The following is a 19936-nucleotide window of genomic DNA, read 5'->3' as shown; positions in this document are numbered from 1 at the left end:
ACAAAGGTAGTTATTCAACTTTACTAAATATTGTTAACTTCAGTACATTTTGTCTAATGCTCTCTCTCTCTCTCCGCCCCCCCCCCCAACGAATTATTTCAATAAATCACTTTTTTTTTTTTTTTTTGAAGCGGCTCCCCTTGAATCAGCTTCTACAGGGCGGGGGCGTCCATGTCCTACACACACGCGCGTGCGCCTTTACACACACGCCTATGTGCACACACACAGGTCTATATGCCTATATGCACACACACAAGCCTACACACGCTCGCACGCCTACACACACATACATGCCTACAGACACAGCTATATACACGTAACTGCCCAGAAGGAAGGGCAGGCTTGGGGAGACAGGAAGCCGTTTCTATAAACGTTTTAGGGTCCTGTCGCAGCTCGTGATTGCGAAACACATAATTTGAATTCGAAATGTCAGAATTCAAATTATATATATATATATTTTTTTTTTCAGCCGACGCCTCGAATCAAAGCAGAACTTACGTCGAGCGCCCCGGCCTGTTATGCACTAGCCATCAGCCCAGACTCCAAAGTGTGCTTCAGTTGTTGCAGTGACGGTAATATTGCTGTTTGGGATCTCCACAACCAAAATCTAGTCAGGTACAGTAGGCCTATTCACTTATTTTCTCAAAGGTTTGAAATAAAATCATGGTATTAATGATAACAAACGTCATTTTTAATGCTTTTTTTAATTACTTTTCGCTTTTTTATAATCTATTACTATTTTGCTCCGTACTAAATGTTCTGACATTGTATGAATCCCCATACGTTTGATTTCTCCTTGGAGCTCTTCGAGCAAGATGATGCAAAATATTGTGTGAAAGGGTATTCAAGTAACTGGATAAAAATCAAAACCCTCACAAAAATTTGAAAGAACTAATTTTGTTATTAATAATAAGTATAAAATTTTAAAAAAAAAAAAACTAAGTTTTCTAAATTCGTGGTATCTGATCGTTTATTCAGTTCTGAGTGCTAAATGATTCATAAAACTTTAAAATAAATAACAATAAAACAGAATTGAAAAAAAAAATTAATTCAGTTTGAATTGTACTTTACGTCTTTAAATCTCTAATATTCTTGATGATAAGCATACTTTATGCCAACGTTATTAGATAGATCACTTGTAATGTTAAAAAATAAATAAATATTCGTGTTATTATAGTTTTTCATGTTACCTCATTTTTTCGTATAGGCAATTCCAAGGTCACACCGACGGAGCAAGTTGTATAGATATCTCCAGCGATGGTACTAAGTTGTGGACCGGTGGGCTCGACAACACAGTCAGATCCTGGGATCTCAGAGAAGTAAAGATCCTTAGATTATTTCATCAAAATTTTAGTTCGTTTGTTTTATTTTATAGTACAGACTATTTATTTATTCATTTTATTTATTTATTTATTTATTCATTTATTTATTTATTTTTTATTTATTTATTATTTATTTATTCATTATTTTTTAATTTATTATTCATTTTTTGTTTCTTTATTTTTTTAACCAATGACTTAAGTTTGCTATTCATCATACCTTCACTGTGTTGGAAATGAAGCGTTATTTAGACCAGTGTTTTTTCAATGAATGAAATTGACGACATAATTAAAGTTGTTTAAATAAAACTTACAACCTTTCTCTTTTATTAAATGATTGACTTTTAGTTACAAGACTCAGAATTTATTGTTGGCACAACTCTCTGTGTGTACCTTCTACTATTTCGTGAATGACATAAATTTCAACTTGTTAGTATTCCCCAGAATGCTTATTATTTGTTTAAGCTGAATTAAAATTTACAACATTCAGTAAAACGTTTTCCTATAAAATAAAGAAAAATATATTTGAGTTGCTGATAATGGATTCGTTTGGTCAGTCTAATGGGGTTGTTTTCGAAATTTTAAAAGTATTTTTTTTTTTTCTGAAAGAGCATTTTTAAAAACATAGGATTTGAGAATTTTTTAAATAATTTGACGAAGTTTAATATTTTTTAACAATTATTATAATTGGTGCGCAGATTCAATTTCATTTTTTACGCTTCTGCTCATGACATCACAAGTGATGAAATGCCATTAGCGCAGACCACAATATTTAATTCGCATCTTAACTCACATGTACTGGCAACGCTATGGTTGAGCGTAGCGTGCAATATTTTATTCGCTTTTGAATTATCATAAGCTGGAAAAGTGGTAGACAGTAAACGTAAGCATTCAGCGTGTCAGTGGAATACGCGCCAAAGCTCATCACTTGTGACGTCATAAAAACCACGCTTTGTTTGAAAAACCGGATAGTTAAAAAAATTAATGAAAACTAAACGTTTTTAAAATAAAAGGTTTTCCTCGCTCTATTTTTTTTTTTTTTCGTTCATTCTATTAATTTCAGTAAATAAAAGTAGTACTTTTGACTGATGGAAACAACCTCATTGTAATCTGATTCCATGTCAGTTCGTCGCAACATGAGTATCACATGATATTAATTCGTCTGGCTTTGATTTATTGGGGCATGAGAACACCCTGCTAAGAGAATTTATCTTTAACTATATAAATGGTGATAATTTTATATTTTATAATTTAAAAGTCAGTAATAAATAAATTCAACCATATTACTCTACTTAACCTCACTTTACTTATAATTAGTGCTTTTCAGCTTTCAAAGCTTTTCAGGGGTGACCACAGGGGAGGGATTATGGCGCAAGTTACGCCATCTTTTTTTTTTTGGGGGGGGGAGTTAAATTTATTTATTTATTTATTTATTTAGATTTATTTATTGATTTATTTTTAATTTAAATTATTTATTTTATTTCATTTCATTTATTTATTTAGTTTGTGTGTCTGTGTATGTATGTCATTGGCATAGCACAGAACTTTTCTAATAAAATAATAATAATTATTAAAAACAAATGAATAAATAAATAATTCCATTTCGCAACAACTGATGAGGAAACGATTGCCTAGCCGCCCTGAACGACACAAACGACCTCGAAATTCCTTGACAAGTTTCGACGCCAAAGCACTTTTGTAACTTATTAATTTATATTACACCACAATCGAGTAGCTAAAACAATTCAGGAGAAAATTGTGCTTGAAATGGAGTGATATTAGGTGAAAAGAAATATTCCATATTACTGTACATCAGCTCTTCTGACCCATTTAACGATTTTATTTCTCTTACAGGGTCGGCAACTTCAGCAGCACGATTTTACCTCACAAATTTTTTCATTGGGATATTGTCCAACGGGCGAGTGGCTGGCTGTCGGGTAAATATCAAATTATGCTTCCTAATTTCTTTTTCGTGATTTTTATTACAATAAAAATGAGCTTTTCATGCAATTTTTCCTTCTCGTTATTTATTTAGAATGGAGAGCAGCAACGTGGAGGTTCTACATTGCAGCAAGCCTGACAAATATCAACTACACCTACACGAAAGTTGCGTCCTATCATTGAAGTTCGCATGGTGTGGCAAGTGGTTCGTGTCCACGGGCAAGGATAACCTTCTTAATGCCTGGCGGACACCCTATGGGGCCTCCATTTTCCAGGTGAGATGAGCTCTGAAAAAGAACTTGTCTTAGATTTCTTCGGTCAGCCATTATCAGTATGGTTATCGAGCCTGACGTCATATTTTTTGAATAAACGCTATTGGTAGAAACATTAAACTAGGAAATCAATAACTCCGAGTACAGTTATCAATGACTACATCAGGTCAATCTAAATATTTACCATCGAGCACTGCAAAAGTGGTCTTTCACAGTTAGGGCCGGCTCCAGTAGTTCTGCCGCCCTAGGCGATATTGGCAAATGCCCCCCCCCCCCCCCATTGAATAATATTAATAATATAAAAAATAATATATTAATAAAATAAAATAATAGTTAATAAGCTTAAAATTAAAGTGAGTTTCTAGTTAAAGTTCAAACTGGGTTTTGCATATCCAAGCGCTGGTACACACTCTAAATTATTTTTTTATTTTAGCATTGATTCAGTGAATCTTATACAGCTAAAACAGATATTCATACTTAAAAATAAAAAAATAAAAAAATTAAATGTTTCAACTTCGAAATTTGCCGCCCCTAAAATCTGCCGCCCTAGGCGGCCGCCTAGGTTGCCTACCCCTAGAGCCGGGCCTGTTTACATTGCTCCGTGATCTCTCCATTCCGGTCTAGTACTTGTACTAAGTAAAATCTCTTCATTGAAGTAACTCGAGTGATTATGGATATGTAAATGCCCTACAAATAACTACAGAGAAAAATAACTAATAACTGCCAAAGCACTATCATAAACAGCTCTTTTTTACATACACTAAGCCTATTCATATTTTCTTTATATACGTTGTGCATATGTTTCGAAATAATTAAACATTATACTTATTATATTTAATTTAATTATCACTGGAATGAAGTATTTTTGTCCATGGAACTTAACCCTTATTTTAACACTACTATTAAGTTTTAATTAACGCAGCATTTTCGTGGAACGTAACCCCCTCGTAAAACGAGGATTTTCTTTCTACTGTATTTGATAATATATTATCAAATCCTACATCATCTATTTTTAATTTTCAAGAAACAAAGTATCACATTCTCCATAAATTCTTTTTAAAATGAGCAAAAAAGTTATGAAGAACAAATATAGAAAGGTTTTTATTAGTTTGAAATGCGACAAAATATTATTTTGAACTATACTTTAAAATATGCATCAATTAATTAATAATTTTGAATGATTACTGGATTACGGTACCACGAAAAGATATCAACGTGGGTGGGCCATGTAATTTCATAAACCTGAGGTTCAAATTATGAATATGAAACAACAGACGCACATTGAGTTTAATTATAAAAATGCAATTAAAGTTATGTAATAGTCTGTTCTTTTAGTCAGATACATAATGAAAAGTTTTCAATTATATTATGTTCTTATTTCAATGCATAAATTGCATCAATTTTTCAAATGCTGACATATCATTTCAAAAAATAAATTTCCTTTAAGAATATTAAAGCGATACTTTTGTTTTGATGAATAAAATTTATGTATACCTGGAGAAAAAGTTAAAGTTGTCATAAAAAGTCATTAAAGTGAAACTCTTAATATAAACTACAGAAAGAAAAATCTCTAATTTAGTTTATACTTCTGTTGATTGAAAGTTTAAATTAAAGACTAACTTTCTTTCGGAAAAAGCATCCAACAAAAGAATTTCTTTTATTAAATAAAAATTCAGAGCGGTTGGAATAAGAATAGGAAAGTAATTAGTGTAATAATTGATACAAAAAAGGAAGCAAAAACCTTTGGCCGGCCATTTAATGCTTCTCATACCATTAGAAACTTCAAAATACTTTTCTTAAAAGCATATTAAAGGACTTGAATTACGCTCAGAATATGCGGGGGAAAAAAAGCTTTAAAGTAAAAACATATTTCTCTTAATAATCATCCCAGGAAATTGGTTTTTGCTGCGCAGGACGCGCTAATGAAGGCTGCTAATGAAATTTCGTTCTTAAACGAAACGGTTTAAACGAAAAGCAGAAAACCTTTTGTCCCAGCTTAATATAGTTTTAAATTAAAATTTCGCCGCTTTTCCCCTTTTAACTTCCACTCTTCCCCCTTCCTCAACTCGGGTTTCCCATTTGAAATCTTTAATCAAAGAAAACTCTAGCCCCTTTTAATTTGTATCAGAAAAATTTTCAGTCGAATCATTTTCCAGAGGGGAAAAAATTCGTTAGGTTAAAGAGAAAAAGAAGAAAAAAGCTATAAAAATGAAAAATGCGTATAAATATATACATATATATTCGAAAAAAGTGCGTGTGCAAAAATAAACTTATTAAATTAACGCGCAAAACATAAAATTCGCGATAAAAATTTAACTTTGAAATTAATTAGACGATTTCGCCAAGCTTTTCTATTATACTTCTTTTGCAGTGAATGTGCTCTTTTTATTTAGCGGAAAAAGGCCAGATTAGAAACTAGTCTGTAAATTAAGTCGAACTGTAGCGGAAGGTAAAGATGTGAAGATGGGGGGTAAGGGGGTAGCTCTCAAAGAAAATGAGTTAGTATGTTGATTAAATGCGAAGGCTCCGCGCGCGATTAGAAAAAAAAGTACCTTTCAAATTAAAGACAACGCCTAGATGTGCGTGTAAAAAAATGAAAAAAAATTAACGGTGCTTTATTTTCCATGCATATATGGCAGCAATTTTTAATATTAATGAAAAAGATTTTTTTTTCTTTCTTCGGTTATTCATTTGAGATAGGAGGAGGAAAAGTTTTTCTTCATTAGCAAAGGCCGAGAAGCTATTCCTAAGTGCATTATCTTTGATCAGTTTTAATTGGGGGGCTGACGGAAACAAATCCTTTTTCCACATTAATTGGCGAACATTGTCTCCACTGGAATAACCTCGATTAATTCTGTCCCGAGTTTTTCAATTAGCTGCCTGTGAAAGGTATGCGACAGAACTCTGTCCGATTTCAAAGCCAGAGTGAATCAAGTCCATCTCTTTGGAATCTCAGTTTTTGTCAGGGAATATTGGATCTGTAATTCCCTTCCGTGTTTCACCTCGATCTCTTTGGCTCATGTGGAAATGGTGCCATGTTTCATAAAAACTTGCTTCTGGTTACACTATTGCCAAGATCTATCGATTTAACGATAAGTCCATCACTTCGGAAGCAGAAAGCTCAGTTTTTGTCGGGAAATATTGGATCTGTAATTAACTCCCATGTTTCACCTCGAAATCTTTGGCTCATGTAGAAATGGTGCCATGTTTCATAAAAAAATTTGCTTCTGGTTACACTATTGCCAAGATCTATCGATTTAACGATAAGTCCATCACTTCGGAAGCAGAAAGCTAAGTTTTTGTCAGGAAATATTGGATCTGTAATTCCCTCCCATGTTTCACCTCGGTCTCTTTGGCTCATGTGGGAATGGCGCCATGTTTCATAAAAATTTGCTTCTGGTTACACTATTGCCAAGATCTATCGATTTAACGATAAGTCCATCGCTTTGGAAGCTGAAAGCTCAGTTTTTCTCAGGAAATATTGAACCTAGGATTTTCTCACATGTTTAACGGGTATTGTGGATTGCTTTGCTTCATGTAGAAATGAAGCCATGTTTCATAACAACTTACTTCTGATTACACTATTGCCAAGATCTAGGTTAAATCAATTAGTCCACCTCTTTGGAAGCTGAATGCTCAGTTTTTGTCAGGAAATATTGGATCTGTTACTCCCTCCCATGTTTCACCTCGATCTCTTTGGCTCATGTAGAAATGGCGCCATATTTCTTAAAAATTTGCTTCTGGTTACACTATTGCCAAGATCTATCGATTTAACGATAAGTCCATCACTTCGAAAGCAGAAAGCTCAGTTTTTCTCACGTAATATTGAACCTAGGATTTTCTCACATGCTTAACGGATATTGTGGATTGCTTTGCTTCATGTAGAAATGAAGCCATGTTTCATAATAATTTACTTCTGATTACACTATTGCCAAGATCTAGGTTAAATCAATGTCCACCTCTTTGGAAGCTGAACGCTCAGTTATTGTCAAGAAATATTACGCCTATAGTTTCCTCACATACTTCACCTGGATCTCTTTTTCATGTAGAAATGAAGCCATGTTTCATAATAGTTTTCTTCTGGTTCCAAGATATATAGTCGGGACAAACCTAACCTGGCATTGTAAAGGCTACTCAGATCCTAAGTACAGCATTGCGATGCCGTCGGGTTAGGCTTGCCCCAACTATAAGTTAAATCGATAAGTCCATATCTTTGGAAGCTGAAAGCTCAGTTTTTGTCAGGAAATTTTATTAGGCCGATAATTTCCTCACATGTGTTACCTGGATCACTTAGGCTCATGTGGAAATAGCGCCATGTTTCATAATAATTTGCTTCTGGTTACTGTTGCCAAGATCTCGGATAAATCGATTAGTCCGTCGCTTTGGAAGCTGAATGCTCAATTTTTGTCAGGAAATATTGGACCGATAGTTTCCTCATGTTTCACGTGGCTTGATAGTTCACTTCGTTCCCCTTTGCTTGATATGGAAATGGCGCCATATTTTATAGCAATTTGCTTCTGGTTACATGGTCTAGAAGGTTTACTAGCTCTCGGCGGAAATTTTTCGGCACTGAAAGGTGAAAAACACAATTGTGAGCAAGATTTGGCCACGTTTGGAGAGGGAAGGGACCAGAACCGCCGTGAGCCAAGGCCCTTGTCATTTTCATCACCCCCCCCCCTCCCCCTTTATAAAATTTACACCACTTGGATTCTGACCCGAGCCCCTTTTTTCTCACTAGGCTGACATGGCCTGACGTCGACCCTGAGAGGCTGGTTTGGTCTTCTCCTTCGGAAGTTTTTCAGAACTGAAGTCGTTAGTGCGTAATTTTATACTATCATCTGTGACGTTAGTGGATGAGGTCACTCTCCTACAGAAATTTTTCTACATTGAAGTCAAAAAATCAATTTTAGACCTCGGCTAATAACGAATGAGGAAAGTAGAAGAGACTCTCTCCCGAAACTTTTTTAAACTGAAGTGAATTTCAGGTTATCTTTGAGAGCTCCCCCGCGGAAATTTATGTCAAGAAATTTTTAGCTATATTTGATGCCAATAACAGAAGAAGAAAAATTTGAGGACTACTTTCAAATTTTATTTTACATTGAGAACTGAAAAACGCAAATGTAGATTATCTTTGGTGACGTTCGGGGAATGCCCTGACGTCACCAAAAGGGAAGTCAGGCGGTTCTCCTCCATCATTTTTTTTAGTAAGTACAGTTATAAAAATGCAGGGCTAATATCGCAAATGTTCAATCAAGATAAAAAGAAGGAAAAATATTAGTCATTTATCTCGGTGTGGAAGCTGGTTCTGACTCGTAAAGTAGTTATGAAAATGAAATTTTCACGATGGAAACAAAAGAAATATGCAACTCAAAAAAAAAGGAAGGGAAAAAATACTGTTTTGTGGAAATTATATAGCTTTTTAAATTAAAGTTTTAAAATGCTAGAATCAAGTCTTAAACTATAAACAAAATGATTTAGAAACTAAGTGTAAGCAAAGGGAAAAGAATACGGATTCCCTTAAGAGTTACTTCGGATTCCCTTAACATTCCGAAATTATGACAAACTGTTCCACTTTTTATGCATAAGTTGCCTGATCACTTTTTTGTTTTCATTCAAAGACTTCATTACTATTACCAACAGAATTTCAACATTTCGAAAGCTGAATCATTTTAACTCCGATTCCACATTAAGGGAATCCGTAATGTGGGAATTTAAGAGTCTTTAACTCCGATTCCGACTCATTTACCCCAAAATCAGTCCGACTCAGTCCGTGTAATTAATGTAGCACCTTAAAAAAATCGGAACTGTGAAGCAAGCATACATAACCTCTACAACTGCAGCTCAAACCACTGTTTCTTGGGGGTTGGGTCACTCTTTCTTCATCGGGTGCATTTATTAAAAAAGTGTAGGAGGTACCGTCGCATTGTGTGACTTCCTGTATAATCGTTAAAAAAATATTAAAGCAGCATGAAAAGTTAAAAAAAAAAAAAACTATCATTAAGCAACACTGTTAAAAATTCAGGAAGATTTTCTGGTAATTGTTACTATAAAATGGCGGACTTAGCGCATCGCTGATATTTACGGTAACTTATACCGGAGAAATAAGCGATCCCAGCGCCAATTGGTTGCTGTGGTCTACCGAGGAAACCGTAAAATTTTACTGTAACATTTGATTTTTACGGTAATAGTTACTGGCAACATGGATGCCAGTAAGAATTACCGTAAATTTTCCGGAAAATTTTTAACAGTGAATAGCTACCGCACTTAAGCCAGGACTAAGGCAGAACTACATGAAATATACCCACAGCCCTGTAATTATATCCAAAAAACTTAACCTTACCTTAAAGGCGGTAACCTACTGCTCATTACCCAAACTTTTTCTTCAATTGACGAGTTGGACCGCACCATGGCTGCGAACTCTCGCTGATGAGATAAAGTTTCTTCGACTACCAGTTTGTTGGCACTCTCAGCTTCAATGAAGTGACATCTGCCTCTAGCTCGGTTATTCCTTATTCAAGACTGACGAGTCCATAACAAGGACGAAACTGCAGTCTCTAAATGGGATAACCGAGCTGTCGGTATACTGCATGTAGTTCTGCCTTAGGGGTGATAACTTACTTCTTAATACCCTATTCACCCAATTCGCGTTCAATTTACAAGTTGAACCGCATCATGTCTGCTGACTCTCACTAGTGAAATAAATGTACTTGATCTACCAATTTGTTGTCACTCTCAATCAACTTCAATTAGATGACATCTGCCTCCAGCTCGGTTATTGACTATTCCCGACGGACGACTCTTTTACAAGGACGAAACTATAGTGCCTAGAAAGAGTAGTGTGCCGACCGGCGCCTTTTCCCCCACTATTCTTGAAGTCAAATTGTATGAAAACCGCTAGAGGGCAGTGCAGTCGAGGTGCACGTTCAATTTCGCGGTGTTTACATTAGTAGACGCGGGATTTTGTTGCAATTTAGTTCCGCGTTTCTCTTTTTTACCTTTATTTCGTGAATATTTCATGAAACAGCGTTTAAGGCTTTTAATGGAGGCATCAAAGTTGAACATTAGAAGAAATAAAGCTTCATCTTGTTTCGTACCAGGGTTCAAAAGTGGATACAAAACATTCAAGGAAAAAGTTACGCTTTTTAAAGCTCCAGCAGATGAAGAAAAACTAAAGTGGAATTCGTTAATTCCCAGGTTAGATAAAGTTTTTGATAAATATTGCTCAATTTGTGCTCTGCATTTCGAAAAACGTTTTATTGAAACGCATTTTAAGCATATTATAAATGGTGAGGAAGTTTTGATTCCTCGGGGAAAACCTTTTTTGAAAGATTAGGCAGTTCCGACAATTTTCCCAAATCTGCCAACATACTTTACTAAAAAATTACCAAAGAAAAGGTCCATCAGGAATTATGCAGTTTAAAAAAATGTTCCCTGTTTGAAAAAAATAAAACTTGATCTTGCCGCAGATGAAACTGAAATAACCACGTATAAATCAATTATAAATGAAATTGTTTATATTAATTTGCCTAACGAATATTTTGTTTGTATGAAATTTAAAAAATCTCCAAATATTGTAGTTTTTGTATAAAATGAAAATTATGGGGAAAATAATATTGACGATAAAAAGATCATTATTGAAGTAGACACAAAGACAAGGATGTTTTCAGAACAAAATTTTACACAATTGACTCTGAAATGTATTATCAATTGAGATGGCTTAGGGCGCAGTTTGTTTTTGTTTTTAATGCCACTTGGGAGACTCAAGCCCCATTCATGTAGCCAGCATGAGTTTAAAGCAGAAAGGAGCGACTCCTGAGTCAATGAGGCCCCTAAATGAGAAAGAGCTCGACTTGGGCGCGGTATATGGTAGCACCATTTCTACAGTTTATAGGTCTGTAGAATAGGTTGGAAATCTCCAGCAACGCTACTCCCAGTGGCGTAGCTAGACCCGACTTTCGGGGGGGGTTACTTCTTTTATATATATATATATATATATATATATATATATATATATATATATATATATATATATATATATCATATTTATGTATATATATATATTATATATATTATATATATATATATATATATATATATATATATATATTATATAATATATATATATAATATATATATATATGTATAATCGCTTGGAATTTTTTCCTTTTCTTCTTTTTTTCTTTCCCTTCTCTCTTCTTTTTCTCTTTTTTTTTTGAGACTAACTTTTCGGGGGGGGTTTTGTCCCCAAAACCCCCCCCTTAGCTACGCCCCTGGCTACTCCTGGTAACTGTTAGCGACCGACCATAAGACTTTCGGACAAACGGAATCAACGAGCATGTAAGTTATATTTAAAAATTCGATTTCGTTTTTCAAAATGATAAAATAACAAATCTTGGAATCGTTACATAACTGGAATCGTTATTAAATTCACATTATTAAATAAAACCTTTTGCGTAAAGAAATAGTTACTGAAAAGTTAGAATCTAAACTGAATGTTTTTTCGACATTTTTATTTATTTTTTTGTTTTGATGTAATATTAATTACAAATAAAACATGCAATACACAATGCGACTCTTTTATTATATTTTACACTATAAATTCTTTGTAAAACAAATAAAAAAACATCTTATCCTAACACGTTTCTTACCTTCCAGACGCAAATGGAACACAATCTCTGCCAAATCACTTGACCACACTATTTCTAATGTGAAATACCGACTTGGAAAATATTACGTAAGAATGAGTTTGCCCCCCCCCCCCCAGTAAAGGTACGTAGAGGTTTTTCCAACCCCCCTCCCCCTCGGGACCCTTACGTATTTAATTCACGGCCCCTTATAGTCTATTATTTTCATTGAAGATAAATTGGCATAAGGTAATTTTATATGCTTCAAAAAATAAATGAACACCCTTGTAACAATTAGCACTTATTACAGAATTTGTCTTTTGCGCAGAAATAAGTTCAATCCGAAAAACGGGACTTTTAAACCGCGAAATCAGCATGCAATCGTTGATTAAAAACGAGTCTGATTGAGGAGCATAACGTACTCCTCGAGCGCAGCGCCATCTGGATTTTCCTCAGATCTGACCTCACTTTTTCCCCGTCGATCGGCACACTACTCTTTCTAGGCACTATAACGAAACTGCTATTTTTGGGTGTCAAAACCGGGCTGTCTGTATATTTCACGTAAAAACTCTCATTGCGGTTCATTTCTTTGCATGTCGAATGAAGCATGCAATAGAAAAGAACTGTAAATGGAATCAAAGAGCAATGACAAGAAGTACCTGTTATGATGCTGAGATACCTTTTTTTAAAGATATTATTGCTTACTAACTAAAAGCAAACTGTCCAGTGGAATTTTGAATTTTGTGAGACTTCCGTATATAGCTGATTTTAAATTTTCCGAATGGTTAAAAACCATTCAGAAAATGTAAATCAACTTCCACTCATCCTTTACTTCATAATTGCTCCATCTTCTTAAGCTGTATTTTTATTCTCTGTAAAGAGGCATTAAAACGATCGTCTCAGTTCATTGAACCACTTTTCCCCCCATGAAGCAAATTTTCAATAAATGGGCAAAAGCTTTTTCAATAAAGCGATAGAATGCCACTCTTCTAATAATAAGGCTGGAAAAAGGAAGTAAAAAATACTCCAGTTACTGATTTCGTGGAAGTTTTTTTTTTTTTCCCGGAGAATGAAAATATTCAATATAATATGTAATGTCTTTTATTTAACCAAAAGGGAAATTCTTTCGTAGAGGATTATCAGAGAATTAAATGAAGAAAGTTTTTCATCCATTTTTCTCGGTTTTTATTTTCTTTGCTATATTTCGTATCTTTGAAAGTTTACACCGCAAGAAAATGGAGAAAAAATGAAAGGCTTTGAGAAGAATGTCTTTAAGAATACTTCATAAAACCAAAATATGCATATTTATGGAAAGCGATGCTTTCACTTTTTTTTTTTCTTTTCCGTTTTTCATTTTGATTTGTTTTTACCGATTCGCTTTAATTTCTCCTTTTTCATCAATGGAGAAAATTTGGGAAAAGGTTCTTAAAATTGTAAAAACGAAATTCAGTTGCGTTTTTATTTGTTAACTAATTAGGTGCGCATAATTTCGCATGCAAAATTTTTAATTTTGTTCCGTAATATGAGCGATACTTTTTTTTATACTTTTCGGGGCCATTTTTATCAAAACCTTAATTAATGCACTTATTTATTTCGAGAAACTTTTTTCTTTCAAAAATTTCACTTGCACCGCAAAATATACATTTATTAACAAATGTATCTATTTTTTTACAAAATCTTGGGGAAAAAATGGGTATCTGTACAATATTCTTCAGATAACCGCTGAGTTTTCGAAACTAATAGCTTCACAGAAACGCTAAAATTAATTTGAAGGTAAAGAAAAGTTCTTTTGTTTCACAATTTTCATTGTTCCTAACAAAAAATGCAGTTAATGTTTTATAGGCCTTCATAAACTACATTTTTAATTCCTTGCATTTTCGATTCAATTTTTATCATCTAGTATTTTATGCCGTTTTAATTTCGATTATAAAATACAACAGAAATTTTGTTAGCTAAAAATATATTTCCGACTTATAAGTGTTGTAAAAAAAACCTGTATTCTGCATTTGTGTATTAATTATTATTGTTTTGTAATAAGTTTAAGATACTTATTATCTAGTTAAATGCATCGAAAATTGGGTTTCTTTTAAATTTTCAAAGAACTACTTGCTAATTCTCACCCTCTATTAGAACTTAGCCCCGAAGCATGCTGCACTTATTTTTAAGGACTTTAACATTCGATTATTTTTCCTTAATTTTAATTTGTGACGCAAAAAACTTATCATTCGATAAAACCGAATTCTACATTACATAAGAATATTAAATTTCTTATTTTAATTAAGTTACGATGTGTTTTCACATTCATTTTTATTAGTTTAATTCGTTTTCGTTTTTAGTCAGTAAAGAAGAGCACTTTTATTTAGTAAAATTAAATGATGCTTACAAACATTTCCCAAAAAGGACTAAAAAGGGATTAAGAAGCATTTATTGGAAAGTAACTTATCTCTGTGTTCGTCATTTGAATCGTATAAGTAATTTTAAAGGATATTAAACACTTTTGGAGAACTTATGCTAGCTTGTAGGAGCTAAACCATTGGAGAATATCCTTACTTTGTAACAAACCAAGAAATTTCTGTAAACCATGCGCTATTCCTGTCATCCCGAAATACAGTTGAAACATATCTGCGCCTCAGGGCCAGATTGACGTAAGTCCAAAAATTGCGATTTTCCGTTCATTAGTGCATTGTATGCCATGTGAACGTAATTCTCTTTTAAAAAATCGTTTTCAATTTTTAACCAGGATTAAAAGAGCGCGCGTCCCATCCTTTGCATGCGCCAGAAAAAAAAGTTTTTCCTGTCTTCTGTAAAGTTACCATAATGTGACTTACGTCCTTCTAGCTCTGAGGTACATAAATTTCGCTGTAAACGTAGGGAATCAATTTTATCAATCAATAACCCTAGTTTTCATTTCAGAATGATTATAAATTTTACCTATAGACACTCCTTAAATACAAAGTTGTCAGCGGTGTTATTTAAATAATGAACTTCATACGTCAACAAATTTCGATGTCCATATAATGCGGAGTCGGAGTCAGACTGAGTTTGGGGTAAAGGAGTCTGAGTGAGTTGAATTGTCGGAATCAGTCATTTTTCCTCCGACTCCAAAGCCCTGGTTGCCAACCAGCTGTAAGATTAATAATTTGTTCCTTCCACTAACTATGAGACTTATTTTATGTGATTTTATAAAATCACTTCCTATGTGTAGGTGTTACGTTTAGAAAACAATCGGTTTTAGTATTTGTTTAGAAAACAATTAGGTATAAATACGTTTAGAAAACAAGACCTGAAGGCAGAAGTGATACACTAAGCTAATACTTCTCAACTCTCTATCTACTCAAAAACATGTCCCAGGAAAGTCACCAGTGACGGATCCAGCCGATTGTTTTGGGAGGGGCCATCCGAAATTTTTGAACAAACTCACCGGGACTGAATTTAGCTCCATGCCGCCCCTAGGCAAATTTGAAATCTGTCGTCCCCTCCCCCCCCCTTTCCTAAAAGAATCCCTAAAAAATGTCCTTGACTCAAAAAAATGTAAAAAAGTGTTCCCCAGGTTCAAACTGTCACAGTTATGAAGAACATTCTGAGGCGCCCCGATGAAATGATCGCAGTGATCTCCAGAAAAAAATTTTATTCGGCAAATTTTGCTGACGATTCAGCAAACACCATGATTGAAAAACATTTGACTTTCAGAAGATGTGTGAAAGTAATCATTATTAAATTACAAGAAAAACTTGTCTCTTCTGTGGAAAATGAAAGAATGCTAATATTTTACTTTCAAGAATAACAATTTAATTCAAAAAATGTGCATTATAATAGCAAATTTGCCGCCGCTAAAACGTTTGCCGTCCTAGGCAGCTGCCTACTCTGCCTATTGGGAGATTGGGCCCTGATAACTCCCAGGAAATTTTATTAAAATGAAGTTCTAAAAACTCAATTTTCGGGGTATCGAGACATTCGGTGAGGGGGTGGATTTAGGAATCTCCCTCGAAAATGTTTCAAAATTTAAATTTCCGAGTAATTTTTGAAAATTAGGAAACTAAAAACGCATTTTGTCTATTTTTGATGATGTACGGAGAAAGGACAGGTTTCGGGTGCTGGCCGCAAAATACTTTTTGAATATAAAGCTTAGAAACCAAAATATTCTATCATTATACATTGAGAAGTTAGAAGAGGAAGGGTGCTTTTCTAACTCTTCAGCTGTCCAGCCTAAAAATGCACAATTTAGGTAATGTTTGCTTACATTAAAGGAAGTGTGAAGGTGCTTAGAGTCCTTCCTTCCTGGAAATATTTTGCTTTTGAGGCTCTAAAAATTCGATTTTCAACTATATTTATATATATTTTAGAAAGGGATGGAAGATTCGTGAGCTCCTCCAATAAACCACCTTTTAAAGCTATCATCACGATATAAACTAGAGAGGCAGGGGGTCCTATCAAAACTCGTTTGTGATTGAAGTCCCAAAAAAATTCATTTAAGTTGCTTTTAAACAAGTTAAGTGATAAGGGCTGGATAAGCTAGTTTCCGTTGACATTTTTTCCAAATAAAAGACTTAAGATGCAATTTTTTGCTACGCATCAAGGCATTTGTGAAAGGGCATGGGAAAGGGGGGTTCTCCTTCTAGTTTCGAAATTAAAGCCATAAAACGAAAATTTAGGCTTTCTTTGTTCTTCTGAACAATAGGTATACTCTGAGAACCGCAGCATTTAGAGATCGTCCAAGTGTCTGTAGTTGGAATCAAGAAATGATGTAAAAGATGGAGAAAAATTTTGGAAATATAAGTTTTATTGTGAGGATAGGGATATAAGTTATCTCCCAATTTAGGTCTATACTTCTTTTTCAGTAAAGTACATGTGTTAAATTTTGTTATCTTCTCATAATATTTTTTCTTTTTTTTCCTTAAGAAAATTCCTACAATCACAAGGCTTTGGGAGGGGCCATGGCCCCCCTCTCTAGATCCGTCCCTGAAAGTCACCGTGACACCACTGCGAATCTCAATGGTGGTAGTCACAAGGTAACTAACTCACAGGGACGCGCTGTGACACTATCTTCTGACATTTCATCTGTGACATTCTCATCTGACTTAACTGTGACTTCACTGCAGCAATTAGTCTCACTAAATACCTCACGCTATAACCTCAATAGTTGACGCAGAATATTGTTTTTTTTTTTTTTTTTTTTAAATTAGTTAAGCTTAGTGCTTCATCATTAACAAAATTATTTAAGAGATAAATACTAAACAGCCTTCTTTTTTCTCTAACCAATTCTCAAAATTGTTACCTAGTGTCTGTTCACCCAGTCGCTATGGAACTTTACCGCAACATCAGAAAAGGATCTCAAATATGTCACGACTGTTGGTGCTACTATGTTATGACCTCCCAGAACCGTCAATAAGTGACCACAGTTGCTTTTGCGTCACTAAGGGGAGATCCTTGCAACGTCTCTTTGTGACGTCACCGCAAAAGGACATTTGTAAATTGTTGCAAAATCTGCGTGACTTTGCTGTAACGTATCGGAATTGTGGTTCTACTGTCACATACATATGGGAGGAGGGACCAAAACGGGTAGGCCTTCGTATGATCCCCCCCCCCCCCCTTCCATGATGTGTAAGCGGCTATGCATACGTATGTCGTGTTTACATGAACACCCCCGAGTTTTAATCACTGCGCGAAGCAGCCGTGAAGCGGCATGGCGCAACTAGGCTTAAAATGAAAAAAAAAAGATATATTTTTTAAAAAATGAAGTTTTGTAATTTGTGATTAGGCAAAGGCCAGCTTATTTTTTCGATTGTCTATAATATTACGTTATTCTGACACCTTTCACCTACAAACTACGATAATCATTTCGTTTGTTTCTTTTTTAAATTTAAGGTTATAATTATTGAAATAAAAAACGTGCCTTTGGGAAAGCGGGTCGGGCAAACGGATATGTTATTTAATCATATATTTATTTATAATTTCTTGACTCGTGTGCTAGCTTAGATTTTCTATTTCAATAGGATAAGTACAACTTTAAAAAGTTATTTTTTAGGATGGCAATAATTAGTCTATCAATTTAATCAGTTATTTCTTTATGTTTTATAAACAAATGTGCTGACTTTAAATTGGATAAGTACAACTGTTTTATATTTTTTTATATAATGGCAGGTAGCTAGTCAACTTCTTAAACCATTTATAACTTCATTATTTGATTGACAAATGTACCAAGCCACAATTAGTTAAGCTTACCCGCTTTGGGCTTCCTGGTGGGGCAAAGCGGGTTTTTTAAATGTTTGTAAAAATTGATAATAAATAAATATTGGGTTTGAAATAATACAAAAACCACTTTTTATTTTTGAAGTTCAAGAACCCTGCTAGGAAGTAAAACCGAAATTGTTGCGATAAAAAACCAAAAACTACAATTTTCGAGCGTTCTTCGAAACCTACCGACTTTGAGCCACCCTCCCCTATTCCATTTCGGTTCATTGGGTATTGTTAGTAGAAGAATTTACATTTTTTTTTTGTTACTATTGCATATTAAGCGAATAAGTGATACAGATATTAACTCCAACAGTAGATCTTCTCTTTCCATACAACAGCGAATTCTACCTACTTTGAATATCTTAATTATACTGATCTAATTTTTTATTCTTTTGCAGTCTAAAGAGTCTTCGTCTGTATTGAGCTGTGACATTTCGTCTGACGACAAATACATCGTAACAGGGTCTGGTGACAAGAAAGCCACCGTCTACGAAGTCATCTACTGAACCGCACCCCTCACATCCATACACGTGGACTGCAGAAATTGCCGCCACACACTAATGGCAACCACATTCCATTTTGTCATATGTCTCATTCGTTGCATAAATGCCCGCGAAATTCCCATTTACCATGCATTACAACTGCCAATCTAATTTCAAGAGGCCAAAAAAAGTTCCTTTTCAGCGAGTATCATTTCCATTTTTGTTTTTTCCTCTAAATGATATATTACCAGTATCAGTTGAATCTACTCCGTGAAATTTAAACTTTGTCTTGGACAGTTTTTGTGGTAATTTTCCTGATTATGTTTTTTTCAATAAAACTTAAATTGTTCATAATAAACGGAATTTTCTTTTTCATCCACATGTTCAGAACAATTTTCAACTAGTTTTCAAAATGTAAGTTTTGACGAATTGGACAAAAAGTAGCAGATTGGAATGTGGTTGCCGAACAGTGTCCAAGAAAACTGGCGAAATTCTTTTCTTTTCGAAAATTTCCTTCCGACTGACAAACCATTTGCTGAATGAGACGTTCACCAGAGCAGAATCGAGGATGCCTTCTCAAGTTCCATGCACACTCTTACTACAACTACTACGACTACTACTACTAACATTCTCGGAGCCGCCATATCCTAAACTTTTCATGTTCCAAAATGCCGCTTATGGCCCGAAGCGGTACTCCTTCAAACGGTCAAAAGTAAAGAAAATAAGCAATGAATGAGTTTTTTGTTATTTGTATAATTTAAAGACAAAAATGTTATCTCACTATATATTTTGGTGTTTATACTATCTGTTTTATGCTTACAGTTGATTTGTGCGCAGCGTAAAATTCCATTATCCTGTATCAAATTACAAACATTTTTGACAAGGACAATTTTTCAAATATGAAGCAGCGTAAAGGTCTACAATCCTGCATCCAATAACAAACATAACAATTTTGCAAATATGTAGAGTTCATCAGACCTTCAATCAAAAGCTTCAAAGCAAGAAATTTATAAATTGGGAAATAATGTGTTATTTAAGGAATGTAGGATCCATGAAAATCGCAT

The 19936-nt window shown here is 34.4% G+C and overlaps 1 protein-coding gene across 1 annotated transcript in view; it reads left to right on the top strand.

Annotated features, from left to right (window-relative positions):
- The window catches only part of LOC129223803 (protein groucho-like), a 331565-nt gene extending 312495 nt beyond the window's left edge, over nt 1-19070 (top strand). Inside the window, exons 20-24 of the mRNA XM_054858158.1 lie at nt 470-615; nt 1208-1319; nt 3174-3256; nt 3355-3535; nt 18789-19070. Coding sequence (XP_054714133.1) covers nt 470-615; nt 1208-1319; nt 3174-3256; nt 3355-3535; nt 18789-18896 — 630 coding nt within the window. The 3' untranslated portion in view covers nt 18897-19070. The remainder of the gene's footprint in view (nt 1-469; nt 616-1207; nt 1320-3173; nt 3257-3354; nt 3536-18788) is intronic.
- The last annotated feature ends 866 nt before the right edge of the window (nt 19071-19936 follow it).

Source organism: Uloborus diversus, chromosome 6 (genome assembly GCF_026930045.1).
Source record: "Uloborus diversus isolate 005 chromosome 6, Udiv.v.3.1, whole genome shotgun sequence".
NCBI classification, from domain to species: Eukaryota; Metazoa; Arthropoda; class Arachnida; order Araneae; family Uloboridae; genus Uloborus; species Uloborus diversus.
This window is presented reverse-complemented; position numbering and strand designations above follow the sequence as displayed.